The sequence below is a fragment of the Mus musculus genome, chromosome 17 (genome assembly GCF_000001635.26).
Source record: "Mus musculus strain C57BL/6J chromosome 17, GRCm38.p6 C57BL/6J".
Lineage (NCBI taxonomy): Eukaryota > Metazoa > Chordata > Mammalia > Rodentia > Muridae > Mus > Mus musculus.
The window spans coordinates 33,379,934-33,396,582 of record NC_000083.6 but is presented as its reverse complement, the minus strand read 5'-3'; the positions used below and the strand labels follow the sequence as shown (position 1 = coordinate 33,396,582).

The 16,649-nt window shown below is 41.2% G+C and overlaps 1 protein-coding gene across 4 annotated transcripts; it reads left to right on the top strand.

The window, feature by feature from the left end:
* The first annotated feature begins 1,945 nt into the window (after positions 1 to 1,945).
* Zfp101 (zinc finger protein 101) lies at positions 1,946 to 16,409 on the top strand. Of its 4 annotated transcripts, none has more exons than NM_009542.2 (4): positions 1,946 to 2,095; positions 9,772 to 9,898; positions 10,116 to 10,161; positions 13,997 to 16,404. In NM_009542.2, the coding sequence occupies exons 1-4, from the start codon at positions 2,075 to 2,077 to the stop codon at positions 15,639 to 15,641; spliced, it is 1,839 nt and encodes a 612-aa protein (NP_033568.2). In that variant the 5' UTR covers positions 1,946 to 2,074; the 3' UTR covers positions 15,642 to 16,404. The 4 variants fall into 4 exon arrangements, with proteins under 4 accessions (NP_033568.2, XP_011244720.1, XP_011244721.1 ...); XM_011246418.3 differs by lacking the exon at positions 1,946 to 2,095 and adding an exon at positions 2,132 to 2,796 and having other exon boundaries at positions 13,997 to 16,409; XM_011246419.3 differs by lacking the exon at positions 1,946 to 2,095 and adding an exon at positions 2,133 to 2,343 and having other exon boundaries at positions 13,997 to 16,409.
* Positions 16,410 to 16,649: the final 240 nt, after the last annotated feature.

Genomic DNA, 16,649 nt, shown 5'->3' with positions numbered 1-16,649 from the left:
AAAATAGTTGACTAGCTTTTATATATTCATTGACTATTTGTACTGGTTTTGAGAAGTTTCTGATTATAACCTTCACCCAGTCACTGGTTCTCTCTCTCTCTCTCTCTCTCTCTCTCTCTCTCTCTTTCTCTCTCTCTCTTTCTCTCTCTCTCATTCAATTTATTTCAATTCAGAACATATTCTAAAGGCAGAAGTAAAATCAGTAATTTTATAAGACCTATGTGTCTTTTGTGTGATCTACTTGACTGTTAGTATTTTATAAAAGGTATCTCATGTGTGACTTCATTTCTTAACATACCTTTTCACTGTGTTTTCTGGTCATTGAATAAGAGTTTAGTTGAAATGGTTCTATCTTTTCTTTCCATTGCTTTAAACAAAAGCAACTTTGTTTAGGGAAGGATGTATTTTATCTTATGGCTTAAAGTTCATCATGAAGGGAAATTATTAGAGTTCTTGAGAGTAACAAAGCTTACAGAATGAATCTTTCTATATGTATAGAAAAGGGGTTTACTGGAAAGACTCACAGGCTGCGGTCTAGCTAATCCAACAATGGTTGGCTGTGGATGGAAAGCCCAAGAATCCTGTAGTTTCTCAGACCACGAGGCTAAATGTCTCAGCTGGTCTTCAGCTTATGCTGGAATCCCTAAAAAGTAAGGTTCTGATGCCAGTGAAGGAATGGACATGCTAGCAAGGCTAGGGCAAGCAGGCAGGAGCAGAAGCTTCCTCGTCCAGCTCTAGCAAAGCCTGTAGCCTAGATTAGAGCTGATTCAAGGTTTGGTTCAAAGGCCTGGGACTCCCTACCTCAAAGGTCCAGACCTGAAGCAGAATCACCGACTCCAAAGCAAGCAAAAAGTTCTCACAGGTATGTCCTCCATTCCCAGATTTGATTTCATGACTAACAGAGTCAAGTTGACAACCAGAAAAATAATCATCACAGGACTCAAGAAGAAATTTGGAGGTGGGAACTGAAGTAGAGGTCATGGGGAAATACTGCATGTTCACTCTCCCTTTTTATACAGCCTAGGCCTATCTACCTAAGTATGCATTAATACAGTAGATTGGAAACCCCCCCCCCCCCACACACACACATCATTCTTTAATCCAAAAATATTCTACAGTCTTGCCTATAGCCAATCTAATGGAGGCATTTCTAAGTTGAGTTCCCTTCTCTCAGATGACCCCCACTAACATCAAGTCGACAAAAGGCCAACCAGTACCGGAGCGAAAGCCTCTTCTTTGCTTACAAGTTTTTTTCTATTTACATTATTAATTCATATATGTTGCTTTCTGCTCTTGGCTTGGTTTATAGTAATAATGTTCAATACCCAGAAGTAGTCCAAGTAAAGCCTGTAAGAAGAGACATTTGCAAAAGCATATGTCTTTATCAAACGTGTTTTAAAATATTATTTCTTCAGACAAAGCTTTAACATATTTGTACAGGTTTCTTTCAAACCTGGGGCTCAATCAACATTTTAAATCTTAACTTTCAAAAAATATAGGTGCAAAAGTCCATTTGCCTCATCTCAGATTCTTAAGTTGGCACTCATTATTGGCACTGTCCTCTCCTGACCGGGTAACCTTCTCTGTTTGGGGTCATGGGTTTTCCTTTCCCTACACTGAGTCTGGGATGTCCAGAGCCAATCTGTAGCGCTATTTTATGTGAAACAGTAGAAGCCCACTGAGTACACGACAAAGCGAGTGCGTGCACTAAAATCCCAGAAGGCGTCGTGCTTAAATGCAAGGATCCCACATATTTACTCCAAACGGAACGTCTGGGTTAAGATTGGGTGTTGCTCTATCTTTTTTTTTTTTTTTTTTTTCCCCATTTGCGTCAAGTATGGGAGAGGTTGTTGATCCTGCTACTCACGAATAAGAAGGCGGGTCCAGCATCTTTCGCCAATCAGAGCCGCTGTTACTTCCTTGCTGGAACTGTCAAATGAGGAACACGGATGTTCTGAAGTTTCTGCCCCTGGCTCCATTTTTGAATCCCGTGTAGCTTTTGTGAGGTGTTGTGACAGCTGGTTTCAGTCAGTGCCACCTATTTTGTCGGCAGGCTCTTCCGAAGGACCCCCGCATGCGTCCGAAGCTGGAAATGGTGAGTACACGGTTGCTCCCGGAGTCGTGGGCCGCGGCTTTGACGTAGCCTGGCGCAGCTTGGCACCGCCGACCCGACGTTCCTCTGGCGCTGTGCTGCAGTTCGAGGTGGAGCTTGGCACCGGCGGAGCCAGGAGTCGGAGGCTCCTCCTGCCCTGTCGCTGTAAAACTGCTTTATCCCAGTCCCTTGGCTATCATGGGGAATGAGCTCGGTGGTCCTGCACCCTGCAGACTTTGCAGCGCTCACGGGTTGGTGATGCGGTCTGGTCAGTGTAGTGAAAGGACGTGGGTGTTGAGCGTTACTGCTGGTCTGACCTTGCACTTGCGTTTGGCCTGCTTTATTGTTTTCTGAGGTCTCCTTGATTTTGTATTAGTTTTGCTCTAGGCTGCTTCTCCAAAGAGAAGGAATATGTAATGTGCTTTTGGTGGCAGTGGTGCTGGTGAGTTTTTGATTGGTTGATTTCTTTGTTTTTCAGACAGGGTTTCTCAGTAGCCCTGGCTACCCTGGAACTCACTTGGTAGACCAGGCTGGCTTCGAACTCAGAGATTCTCCTGCCTCTGCCTGTAATGTGTGTTTGTTTGTCTTCTTTCCTTTCTTGGAACTCATTACGTAGACCAGGCCTACCTTGAACTCAAGAGATCTGCCTGCTTCTGCTTCCTGAGAACTGCAGTTTAGATGCGAGCACCATCATGCCCTACAAGGTGGGCTCCTTAATTAGTATTTACCAAGATTACAGTCCTCTAGAAAAATATTAACATCTTCGGTTGTTTCCTTTGCCCTTATGTAAATCGTTTTTCTAGACAGTGTAATTTGCGACTAGGGAAAGTGTGGACAGGGGCCATCTGGGAGAAAAACATACGTGTCTTCTATCTTCTGGATGAGGTATTTTTTTGAGAGTTGGTTTGAGTGCACAAAACATTTCAAATTTTATTAGTGTTGTTCATGTGTGGTGAGCCAATCTTTGGGCTCCCGTGCCATAGTATATACTGTGCAGGTCAAAGGACTCCCTTGTGGGGTTGGAGTTGGTTCTCCTGTCCATTCCCTGGGTTCAGGGATCAAACACAGGTCACAACGCATGCTTGACGACTGCTTTTGCCTGTTGACTCATTTCTTCGGCTTCATTTATTTTTACTTTTACTTTTATTTTAAAACCGGGTTTCATAGATCCCTGGCTATCATGAAACTCCATATGTAGATGACCTTGAACTTGGGATCCTCCTGCCTTCAGGTTTTAGGATTTCAAGGCATGAGCCAGCACACTTGCTTTGATGTGGTGCTGGTGCTGGGACCGAGGGTGGGGGTGGGGGGGCGTCTCCATACTAAGTAAACATTCTACAGAGTCAGCCCTGTGCTCATCCTGCTGTACAGTTTTTCTCCCTTAGATTCTGGCAGGAAGATCCCAGGATTTTCTCTTTAGCAGCATGTGTGTCATTGACTGCTTAGTGGCAAGCATGGAATGCATACTAATTTTTTTTATTTCCAGGCAGAGTTTTACTGTGTGTAGCCTTGGCTGGCCTGGAACGTGCTATATAGATGAGGCTTGCCTTGAACTGACAGAGATCAGCCTGCCTCTGCCTCCTAAGTGCTAGGATTAAAGGCGTGCGCCACCACACACAACCTGGAGATATAAGATTTTCAAGTATGTTACCATGATTCTCTGAATTTCTTTGGTGTCTATTGGAATGCCTCCTTCCTCAGCTCCCATTTCATTAATGTGTGTCTTGTTTTATTTGGCTAAGGGTTTATCAATTATGTTTATCTTTTCAACACCAACTCAATTTTGTAGAATGAATATATATATATATATATATATATATTATGTGAACATTTCGCCTGACAGAAAAGATATGTAACATGTTTCCCAGATGCTCACAGAGGTTAGAAGAAAACATTAGATTCATGAGGGAGTTATAGATGGTTCTGGTCCATTATGTAAGTCCTGGGAACTAAACTCGGATCCTCTGCAAAAGGCACACATGCTCTTCTGAGCCATCCCTCCACTTCAGTGGGTTTTATTTTGTTTTTTAGTTAATTTTTTACTTAATTTCAGACTTGATCGTCATTATTTCGCTCACTTAGGGATTTGGACTTTGGGATCTTGTTTTCCCAAAGCCTTCAGGTGCTTCTTCAGGTTGTTCATTTAAGATCTGTCTAATTTATTTTGGAAAAAGATATATTTTGGGGTTTGTGTTGTTCGTGTTCCTGTGCACATCTGCATGTATGCTTGGGTTTCTGCAGAGGTCAGAAGACAGTGTTGGATCCCCTAGAGCTGGACTTACATGTAGGTATGAGCCACCTACTATAGGAGCTGGAAACCAAACTTGAATCCTCTGGAAGAGCCACAAGAGGCCTAACTGCAGAGCCATCTCTCCATCTTCCTGTCTGACTTTTTCTGTCAAGTACAAAATCATGTTTTATAGGAAAAGCTTGAATAATATTGCCCTAGTTCCCAAGATGATGTATTTATTCTCCCTAACCGTCTGAGAAGGATGTATAGATCCCATCCCAGTGTGCAGGGGTTAAAAGGATTTGGCAGTCTTCAAGGTAACAGCAAATTCTTCTCAAAAACCTTGAGTTGCAAGGCACAGTGCCATGAATTCTACCTCTATAGCACTGAGCTCTGGAGATAGGAACCGGGGTGCAGGAGAATGAGTGGAGGGTATGAACCCTAAGACTCAAGGACTGGGAGGAGATGGTTCTACCTTATACTAAGGAGTTCTCACTTCACTTTTGGGGAGCAGGGTAGGGAGGGGACAGCTGTGCTTCTGATAGCCTGCGGGATCAGGTCTAAGCAGAAAGGAGCCCCTAATCCCACACTTGCAGCTTGCAGACCTATAGGACTCTAATGCCTGAGGACAAGTCAGAGATCCAGAGTTTCCTTAGGGGGAGTTAAGGTCTGAGTGGAAGGCAAATGACATAGTCGGGGGGTCAGGGAGTCCTCTGGGTCAGCGGCAGCACAGAATCCACTGAACTCCCTGCCGAGTGAGAGAAAAGTCTCCAAGTATGCAGGTTTCTGAGTCAGAAATTATAGGCTGGAAGAGGTCATGGCAGAGTCACTAAGGTAGAAATCACTGATAGAGAATGCTGGCTGAGAGCTCGGTGTGATTTGGCTGAAAGTCAGGGTATTCTAGATCCCTTACAGAAAGAATCAAAGGTGACAGGTTGGACATCAGAGCCCCTGCTTCTCACCTGTACATGTCCTGTGACATAGTAGGAGTTGGAGGGACAGGGTAGAACAGGGTAACAAAATGTGGTTGACATTGTCCTGGTAGTTTTCCATGTTATCTGTGAGACCCAGGGAAACCCCTCTAAACAGCAGGAAATCCTAGAGGCACTAGGAGGGAGGGTCCCAGGCATCTGAGCCCCAACATCAGGGGACGCCACCACTCTTCCAGGGTGGGCTGCTAGTGATAGAGATTCTCTTCCTGATCAGCACAGAAGACACCAATGTGGAAGTAGATCATTTTCAGTGGATTGTTCTCTGAAATACTCCCTCCCTCCTGGTTGCTTAAGTGTGTGTCTTATGTTTGAGTGGGATGGTCTATGTATGTTTACTTGGTTCATTTGTTTTATGGTGTCTTATTTATTTGTTTGCTTATTTATCTATCTTTTGAGACTCAGTCACTAAACATAAACAACAAACAGAGGTGGACCCAATTTTGTAAAAGACATACCGCTTGATCTAAAATTACAGCTGTGGCTGGCCTGCAACTTGCTATGTAGGCCAGGGTGCCCTGAAACTCATGGAGATCTACTAGCCTCTGCCTTCTGAATACTGAGATTAAAGGCATACTCCACCACCCCTGACCTAATAATGTCATTGAATTACAGATTTTCTTTTTCTTTTTTATCTAGTTTATTTGCTGACTAGTGAATCCTGAGTCTTACTAAATTTGAATTAACCTGTGACTTTTCTATGTAGTTGTTCTATGATGGAATTCTATTGGCTGTGTCTTTTCAAGCCAGACAGAAAACCAACAATAGACCAAAGTATGGTACCTACCAGAGTCCAGCTTGGTAAACCAATGAGTTTTATTGGGGTTATTATAGAAATATGAGAGAAGAGTTACTTATAGGTTCAGAAATGAATCAAGAATAGCTGTATCACCAAAGCCAACCATGCAGTATGGGTGACATTTTAGGAAGCTGGACACCTGGAGAACCCTAGACAGCCAGTGAGGTAGACACTGTCCTTTTCAGGTAGGTACCTTCTGGCCCTCTTCCAAAGGGGGTTGAGCAGTCTCTCGGGCCGCTCTGCTGGTCTGAGCCTTTACTAGGCAACTCACTTTGTAGAAATGTCTCTCTTTTTGAGACAGCAATTCATGATGTAACTCTGACTGTCCATGAAGTCACTATGTAGACTATGATGGCCTTGATCCACCTGCCTCTGCCTCCCAACTGCTAGAATTAAAGGTATGCACCACTATGTCTGACCATTAATAGCTCTTAGTGTTAAAATCCTAATTGTTACCTTATGATCAAAAATAGATTTCATCTTAGGTAAAAGAATAGTAGCTGGTATTCCAAGCTAATGAAATGAAGAAGGTGCAGCTATACTTTATCTGACAGAATAGACTTCAAACTAAAACTAGTCAAAAGAGATAAAAAGTGTCACTTCATCTCATTGTAGAAATAATCCACCAAGAAGACATTTCAACAATAAACATATAGAACAGAGGTGCACCTAATTTTGTTAAAGACATACAGCTACATCTAAAATTGCAGAATAACCCTGTAGGTGCAACAACATTATGAACTAACCAGTACCCCGGAGCTCTTGACTCTAGCTGCATATGTATCAAAAGATGACCTAGTCAGCCATCACTGGAAAGAGAGGCCCATTGGACATGCAAACTTTATATGCCCCAGTACAGGGGAACGCCAGGGCCAAAAAGTGGGAATGGGTGGGTAGGGGAGTGGGGGGGGAGGGTATAGGGGACTTTTGGGATAGCATTGGAAATTTAATTGAGGAAAATACGTAATAAAAAATATTTAAATAAAAAGATTGCAGAATAAACCCAACAGTATGATAATGGATGGTTTCAGAGGCCTGCTCTTACTAGGTGACTCATCATCTGGACCAAAACAAAGAAAAATTGGAATTAATTACATCATAAATCAATGGGCTTGATAGTTATGAAACAGAACAGTCCACCCAAACACTGAAGAATATACAATCTTCTCAGGAGCCTATGGAACTATCTCCAAACTCAACGTCACAAAGAGGGTCTCTATAAATATAAGGAAATTGCATTCTAAATAGGGAATAAAAGTCTCCACTTTTATTACCAGCAGTAGAACTGCAAAAAGTACACAGACTCGTGGAAACTAAACAGAACACTACTGAATGATAATTAGATCAAGGAACAAATGAAGAAGGAAATACTTTAAACTTTTAAAATTGAATGAAAAAGGAGACCCAGTGTGATCAGTTTATGGGACAGAATGAAGGCAGGTCTAAGGAAAGTTTATAGTATTGGTTGCCTACATTAAAAAAAAAAACAGTTGATACATTTGATAGGTTGACAGATTGATAAGTTGATGATATGTCTGAAGCCCTTGGAAAAATAAGAAAGAAAAAAAAAGAGAGAGAAAGAATGTCATCACAATTTTACCCCTGGATCCAGTCTTTTGTTTTCTCTTTATTTTGAGACCAGTTATAACTTTGTAGCTCAGGCTGGCCTCAAACTAATGATCCTCCTGCTTAGTCTCATAATTCTTAAGATGGCAGATTTGCATCGCCATGCTTGGTTTACCCGCCTGTAATCATAGGGCGATTCGTAGCAAGGCTTAAAACTTACCAGGCAGACTGAGTGTTTTCCCTGCTCATCAATTTTTCATGTAACAAGGCCTCACACTCCCTATTGAGAAGTCTAAGCTCACAGAAGCGTAGCCAACACAATACAGCGAGAGAAGTGAAAGGAGTGTGAGAGAGGGTCAGAAAGCTCATGGGCTGCAGATGTGGGATCTGCAGGTGTGTTTGCCAGTCCCATTGCACAGTATCGGATGACCCAAGGTCTTTCCCAATCCCTTCACTCAATATTATTCCTAAAATATCATCCAAACTGTAGTCTTGGACAGAGTCAGGTCACTTTACACACATATTCCATACCCAGTTTATGCAAAAATGTCTCCATTCCTGTTTCTGTACCAACTAATTCCATATTTCCCTTTGTAAAATAAATTACACCGTCTTCTTTTCCAACACCTCCAAGCACAAAACACTTAGTATTTGCTGTGTCTTTATCTGCTAAATTTAAAGCATCCCGAGTGAAGAGAGATCCTAGTTCATCTTTATGGCCTTTGTGTCAATATGAAATCTCGCATCTGACTCAGACACTTGAATCCTCAAAACCTCCTCCTGACACGCATGCACTTCTGATGACTCTCAGGGTCCCAGCTGATGAGAGAGTATGGAGAGCATTACCAGTGTGCCCAAGGTAACTTGGTTCAAAGCTAGACCATAGTACAGGTTTAAAATGTTCTGTGAAGAGTGACAGGAGGCCACTGAATTAGGATACTTATAGTGGTTTGAATAGGAATGCCCCCTTGATCTCATGTGTGAATGCTTGGCCCTTAGGGAGTGGTACTATTAGGAGTTGTGGCTTTGTTGGAAGAAGTGTGTCACTGTGAAGACAGACTTTGAGGTCTCATATATGCTCAAGCTATGACCAAAGTGACACATATTCTCCTGCTGCTGACTGCAGATGAAGCTACCTCTCAGCTCCTCTAGCACGTCTGCCTGCATGCTGCCATGTGTCCCACTATGACAATAATATACTAAACCTCTGAACTATAAGCCAGCCCCAATTAAATTGTTGTCATGGTTATGGTGTTTCTTTACAGCAGTAAAACTTTAAGACAGTTCTCAAGGGCAACAATTACTGCTTGTGGCTTTGAAAGGAAGGATTTGGCTGCTAAAGAGCGGCGCATGCACTAAGCATTCGGTGTTTTGACTGATAGGTACATCTGGTAAGCCTTGCTCACTAAATATATTATTTCCCATCATGTATCTAATTTTAATCATATGCCTTATTCAAAGGCAAAATGTTAAAAAGATTCTCCTTAAATATTAATTTTAAGAACACAGTTCACCTTATGGTACATGTGCCAAAAAGTAGCTCATTACTTTTAGATCATTTTCCATTGTTACCAGATGTGTTCCAAAATGTATTTGAATTAGATATAGGAAATTAATACAGTGTTATTATATGTTATTAACATATTGCCTTTTTTAAAAAGCATGAAACCTGATAGTGGATATGGTCCAAGGTTACCTACAGATGACTGTTCAAAAAAGAATATCCACAAGGTGCTAATTGCATTGTTCAGAGACGACTAGGTACAAAACCCAAATAGTCTCAGGTTGCTCAGCCTGCCTCACTGTTGTCCCAGTGCCTAGAATTAATCCCATAGCAATTACAGCTATCAATTCTTGATACCTCATGTCTAAAACTTCCTCTAATATAATCTTTCATACAAGTCAGAGACAGCTTCTACAGCCAGTGAGTCGATTTTCTCATGTTGATTCATATAATCACTATCGTTTCTCAAGTTAACCTTTATCTACATAAACACCTAGCGGTATCTTCAGAAGCTTCGGTTCTAGGTGATTCTGTATACTGTCAGCCAGTAGTGAAAATTAACCATCCTAATTCATATGTGCACTGTTTCAGGAACCAGTGACCTTTGAGGATGTGGCTGTGAACTTCACCTCAGGAGAGTGGACTTTGTTGGATTCCAGTCAAAAGAAGCTCTACAGAGATGTGATGAAGGAAAACTTTTTGAACCTGATCTCCATAGGTAAAAATGCACTATACTTCCTTTGCTTATTCATTCAGACAACTGTCTCCTGCTTATATATCTATATCTATCTATATATATATATATAGCGTTTTATGGCTTGAAAAGGAACATATAAGTGAATTTAATGTGCCTGGTCAGGTCATAAGATTTAGAATGTAATACATTTTTTATAATGTTGATTATACCATAATGATTTCTTTGGGTTTACTTTCAGAGAAAACACGAGAAGAAAATGTTGAAGAGGACTACCAAAATCTCAGGTGAATTCTGGGGTCATTGAAACTCAAGAGAGTAATTTACACCAAACATTTGAGAATGACAGGACAACTGAGAACCTAGTAAATTATCCAAATATATCTAAGTATAAATTAATCCTAAAATAGATGTGTATAAGCCTGCATTGGGTGATCATTCAGAATTTGAGGATCCCATCTCTGCAATTCCTGAATGTCATCAAAATGCGACGTAACAATTCGCTCTCTAAGAGATTTTCTTTCCAGTGGTGCATTCCATACAAACATTGCCTTCATACTCACAATGGTTTGATATCGTTTTTAATGATTTTTTTTTAGGGCTTTATATATAAGAGCTGGTTTTCTCCCTGTTGTTATCTTTGTTTATAAGATTTTTTTTTTTATGTGTGCTTGGTTTGCATGTATATCTGTGCCACATTCATGTAGTGCCCATGGAGGACAGAAAAGGGCCTAAGATTCCTATTCACAGTTGTGAGCCATTGTGTGGGTGCTGGGAGTCAAAGATAGGTTCCCTGGAAGAACTGTCACTCCTCCTCACTGCTGAGTCACCTCCTCATTTTAGAGCTGTTTGTAATTTGCTTTTTCTTGCTGAGATAAACACCAGGACAAAATAGAACTTAGGAAGTAAGAACTTATTTTGGCTCCTGCCTGCCTTCCAGATCACAGCCCCTCTTCATGGGACATCTGGGCAGAGATCTGGTGACAGAGATTAACTGGGACAGAGATTATGGAAGAACACTGCTGACCGGGTTGCTCCTAAAGACTTACTCAGCTTCATTTCTTATAGAACTTATAGAATGCAGGCCCATATGGTCAAGAGTGGCACCACCCAGATGGGCTAGGCCTTACATGTCCATTATTAATCAAGAAAATACCCACCCCACAGACTTGCCTACAAACCAGTCTGATGGAACTGTTTTCTCAATAGAGGTTCCCTCTTCTCAGATGACCATATCTTGTGTCAAGTTAACAACAACAATAAAAAAGAAACCCAAAAAACAAATAAACAAAAAACAAACAAAAAAGGAACCTAACCAGTCAATTGTTCCCATGATCTCATGTTAATATCAAAATATAGATCATAGCATAACTTTAGGAATATCACAGTCTTAAAAAAGGGAGGTGTCTTAGTCAGGGTCTCTATTCCTGGACAAAACATCACGACCAAGAAGCAAGTTGGGGAGGAAAGGGTTTATTCAGCTTACACTTCCACATTGCTGTTCATCACCAAGGAAGTCAGGACTGGAACTGAAGCAGGTCAGGAAGCAGGAGCTGATGCAGAGGCCATGGAGGGATGTTCTTTACTGCCTTGCTTCCCCTGGCTTGCTCAGCCTGCTCTCTTATAGAACCCAAGACTACCAGCCCAGAGATGGTCCCACCCACAAGGGGCCCTTCCCCCTTGATCACTAATTGAGAAAATGCCTTATAGCTGGATCTCATGGAGGCATTTCCTCAACTGGAGCTCCTTTCTCTGTGATAACTCCAGCCTGTGTCAAGTTGACACACAAAACCAGCCAGTACAGGGGGGCATACACACTACATATTCAGTGCCAAAAGTTCTCTGCTGAGGGCTCCTATAAATCAAATGTAGTTACGCATTTCTGATTTCAAAAGGGAAGAAGCAGGCACAGCTACAATCTGATCAAAGTAAATCTAAAATTCCACAATGTTAATCCAATTCTGTAGCTGAGTGTATTTCATCTGGGCTTCACTCATGATCTTCTGGTCTTCTGAGGGCTTGGGTAACACAATGTTTCTGGCTCTGCCATACACAGCACACATCCATCACTTGACCTATCGGCTCATGCTGTCTCCATCCCACAACTACTGCTGTCCTTGGCAATCATCAGTGGTACTGTCATCTCTAATATGCTAAGGTCCATCATCCACTTCCTGGCTTTTCTTCAGGAACTCCAACCCTGGCACTCGGTACAAAAATCTCAGATGATCTCCATAAACCCTTCCATCCCGATGTTTCCTCTGTAACTGGGGTTTCAGCTTCAGCAGTGACATCTTCTGGCCTTTCATGGTACCCTGCCTCAGCTCTCCATGACTCCTTTGTTCCTGCAGCTCTCATACTGCCAAAATTAATACCACCTGGCAGAATCTTACACATTGTCATGCTTTGCTGCCAACTTGAAATGCAACCGTAGCCCCTTGTGGTCTTTGTGCTGATCAAAATCAGATTTTACCTCAGAGATGTTTTTGTTTATCATAGCTGATTCTTCAGCCCCAGCTGACTGGAAGGCGTAGATTCTTAGTACAGAATATTTCATGAACCACTCTTATAGTCTTTGAGGTACTCTTGAACATACCTTTGAGAGTTTGCTTGGATGTTATAACATGGGAGCGTAGTTACTCATATACCTTTAATTGAAGACTGGTGTTCCTCTCTTCAGGGAAGGCCATCCTCTTTAACAAAGCACACAGCTTCAGGAAGGATATACTTGGAACTGTGAGGGAGGAAAAGAGACACTCCTTAGCTGGCCACATCACTCCTAGTGATCAAGGGGAATGACCTAAGTTGCAGCCACATCACCTTTATACTCTCAGACATCCCTCTGAAACTTGACAAGGCAGCTTCCATTGTCCACATTGCTGTTAGCATCCTTACATTCCAAGTTGCCCAAACAGATCATTAAACTCTGAGCATTCGTTGGCTGTTCCAGCTGAAAGTTCTAAACACTTCCGCTTTCTTTCCAAAAACAACATGGCTAGTCTGTAACGGCAATAGCCTGTGGGCCTCCTTTAGTTTGCTTTCTTGTCCTGTGATAAATACCACAATCAAAAGCAACTTGGGAAGGAAATGATTTCTTTTGGCTTATACTTCATGTCACAGTCTATCATCATGGGAAGCCAGGCCAGGAGGCTAAGCTGGGCCATCTCTGGAAGCAGGAACTCAAGTAAAACCATGGAAGAGCGCCGCCCACTGATTTTCTCTGTTACTTTTTGTATACAACCCATGCCTGCTTGCTCAGAAGAGGGACAAATCACAATAAGCTATGTCCTCCCACATGACTTAGTAAATCAAGGAAACACCCATGTAGAATTACCTACAGGCCAATCAGATAGAGGCATTGTTTTTTTAAATTAAAGTTATCTAACCGGTACATGTAAGTAGAGTAGTATTTCCTAATGTTATGTGATATTCTTTTATCCTAACACAAGCACATTGGTTGACTATTTTCCTCTTTTATGGTCATAAATTATTTATGTGTATGTGTGGGTTCATGTGAATGCATGCTACATATCTGAGAAGGATTTATGGAGCCAGAAGAGGACTACAGGTCCCTTGAAGGCAGAGTCATGTGCCACTACAAACCCACCCATAGGAATGCTGAACTTTGGTCTTCTGGAAGAGGAAGAGGTGCTCTTAACTGCTGATCTCTTGTACCAGATTCTTCCTAATTCTTATATTTTTGGTTGTGAGCCTAGCCTTTAACGGCTGAGCCACCTCTCCAGCCCTCTTCATAATTGTTGTAAAGTCAAAGGTCTATTTACTCAAGACAGGATCTTTAAATGTGATCCAAATTGGCCTTAAATGTAGAGGCTTTCTGCTTTTGCCTCTGGAGTACTATAACTACAGTGAACCACTGGAGTCAGTCACCAACAACTTTTTTGCCAAATCAAAAGCATTCCAGTACCAAAATCTTCCCAGGTACCACAGGATTCAGTTCTTGGAAATACCTTCTCACACACCAAAAAGTTCACAGTGGAGTGAAATATAACCAACTTAAATGTTGTGAAAAAAAAAGCCTTCATTATCTCCAGTGCCCATAATGCTCTTCTCGGTTTGTTTTGTTGTTGTTGTTGTTGTTTTGTTGTGTTGTGTTTTTTTCAGAACTCAAGTGATTGAGAAAGATGGTGAATGTGAACGTGGTTGTCAATGTGAACAAACCCAGGCACAGAGTCCGGAGTATATTGTTAATGAGGACATGCCTCCTGCAGCAACAGGATGTGGAAGCAGTTTGTATGTGAGAAACGTCATTGGTAATTCACCCTGGGATGTGCACCTCAGTGGTCAAACTCAAGAGAAACCATTTGAGTGTAAGGAACCTGTGGAGAAGGCTTTTAAACCTGAGGAATGCTGGGAAGATATGGGTCATTCTAAGGCATTTCAGGTTCATGGAAGTTCTCGAGAGAAATCCTATGAAAATCAGCAATGTGATGCAGCTCATAGAAACCTCCATTGTGATCCGCATCATGAGAGAACGCATGATGGAAATAAAAACAATGAGAATACCTTTATGAAGTGTACATCTGACCAGATCGATGAAAAACTCCACAGTGAAGTAAAGCCATTTGTGTGTAAGCAGTGTGGAGAAGCCTTTGTTAATTCCAGTCACCTTATCAGTCATGAGCGAATTCATATTGTAGAAAAGTGTTATATTTGCAAACAGTGTGGGAAAACATTTAGATATTTGTCATGCTTCCAAAAACATGAAAGAATTCACAGTGGAGAGAGGCCTTATGTGTGTGAGCAATGTGGGAAAGGATTTATTCAGTTGAAATACCTTCTCATGCACCAAAGGAGTCATGGAGAGAATTCTTATGAATGTAAACATTGTGAAAAAGTCTTCACTATTTCCAGTGTCCATAATGTTCATGAAGATATTCAAGATGGAGACAAGCCATATTCATGCACACATTGTGGGAAAGCTTTCTCTAGTCCCAGTGACTATAATAGTTGTGAAAGAATTCACACTGGAGAGAATCCCTTTGTATGTAAGAAATGTGGGAAAGCCTTCAAACGTTTGGGGCATTTTATGAATCATGAAAGGATTCACACTGGAGAGAAGCCTTATGCCTGCAAACATTGTGGAAAAGCCTTCACCAGTTCCAGTGACCGGAACAGTCATGAAAGAATTCACACTGGAGAGAAACCCTTTGTCTGTAAAACCTGTGGGAAAGCCTTCAGTCGTTCTGATTATCTTATCAATCATAAAAGGATTCATACCGGAGAGAAGCCTTATCCGTGTAAGTATTGTGGGAAAGCCTTTGCCACTTCCAGTGACAGAAACAGTCATGAAAGAATTCATACTGGTGAGAGATCCTTTCTGTGTAAAAAATGTGGGAAAGTGTTCATTCTTTCTGGTGATCTAATCAAGCACGAGAGGATTCACACTGGAGAGAAGCCTTATGCCTGCAAACATTGTGGAAAAGCTTTCACTACTTCAAGTGCCCGCAACAGTCATGAAAGAATTCACACTGGAGAGAAGCCGTATACATGTAAGCATTGCACAAAAACTTTTACCACTTCCAGTACCCGTAACAGTCATGAAAAAACTCACACTGCAGAGAAGCATTTTGCGTGTAACCTTTGTGGGAAAACCTTCAACAGTCAGAGTTCCTATTACACTCATAAAAAAATACACTCTATGAAAGAGAAACTTTATGTATGTAAACACTGTGGGAAAGAATTCACTTACTGTGGTAATTTCCTTAAGCATGAAAGAAGTCACACCATGGAAACATTATCCATATGAACAATAGGTAAAAGCATTTCTGGGTCCTACATCCCATTAGAAACCTATATAAAAATCTCACAGTGACAGAACTTGTATAACTATAAACTGTGTGGTCAACTTGCCTTTATTGTGAGGTATGGAAAAAGTTTGGGTGGGCCACGCGAGATAGCTTAGCTAGTCATGGTTCTTTAGGATAGCCTGATTTTGATTTTAACCCTGAAACTCACATGGAGTTCCCAAAAGTTGTCTTCTGAGTTCCACATGTACAACATTGAATGTATTTGTGTATGTCCACAAATAAAGTAAATAAATGGAGTGCTAAACAAGAAAAAAATGAAAACATGTTGAAGTGGAAACAGACATGACCAGCAAAATGTAATTTTAGCCCTAAAATACCAGCATATGTAGGATGAAATCCTGTTCCCATACATATTTTGATGTCTATCTGCTTTCCTTACAGGTAGGGTAGGAGGCTAGCAAAATACAGTATCTAATCCAGGACATTTGAATAGCACTTAGGACTTTTAAGGTGAACCTGTTCCAACCAAATGTAAATTTTAAAGAGAAAATAAAGCTGTGTGATTGAAATAGAATGTTTTCATGTAGTTAAATCATATAAGGAGAATTTAAGTTTGTATATTTTAGAAATAACCTGAAAGAAGAACAATAAAATTTTAGCATTTTGATCTTTGGTTCATTCCCACACAAGACTGATTTTTGCTTTTTTGTTTGTAATCTTGGAGTTGAGATTTGCTTAATAAAAAAAAAAAAAGATTTGCTCAATAACATTGGCATAAATTTCTGGTCTGCCATTCCTGTCACTTGAAAGACAAGCTACCAAGAAACTGTGTCAAACAATAGCAAGCATTTAAAAAGATGGATTGCAGCCTGGAAAAATGGTTAACATACGTGATTAACAGTGTTTGCCACTCTTCTCTGAGGCCTTAGTTTGATTCCCAGCATATGTGTTAGGTGGCTTGGCTTTCAACTACCTGTAGCTTCCATTCCAAGGGGCCTGAACACATG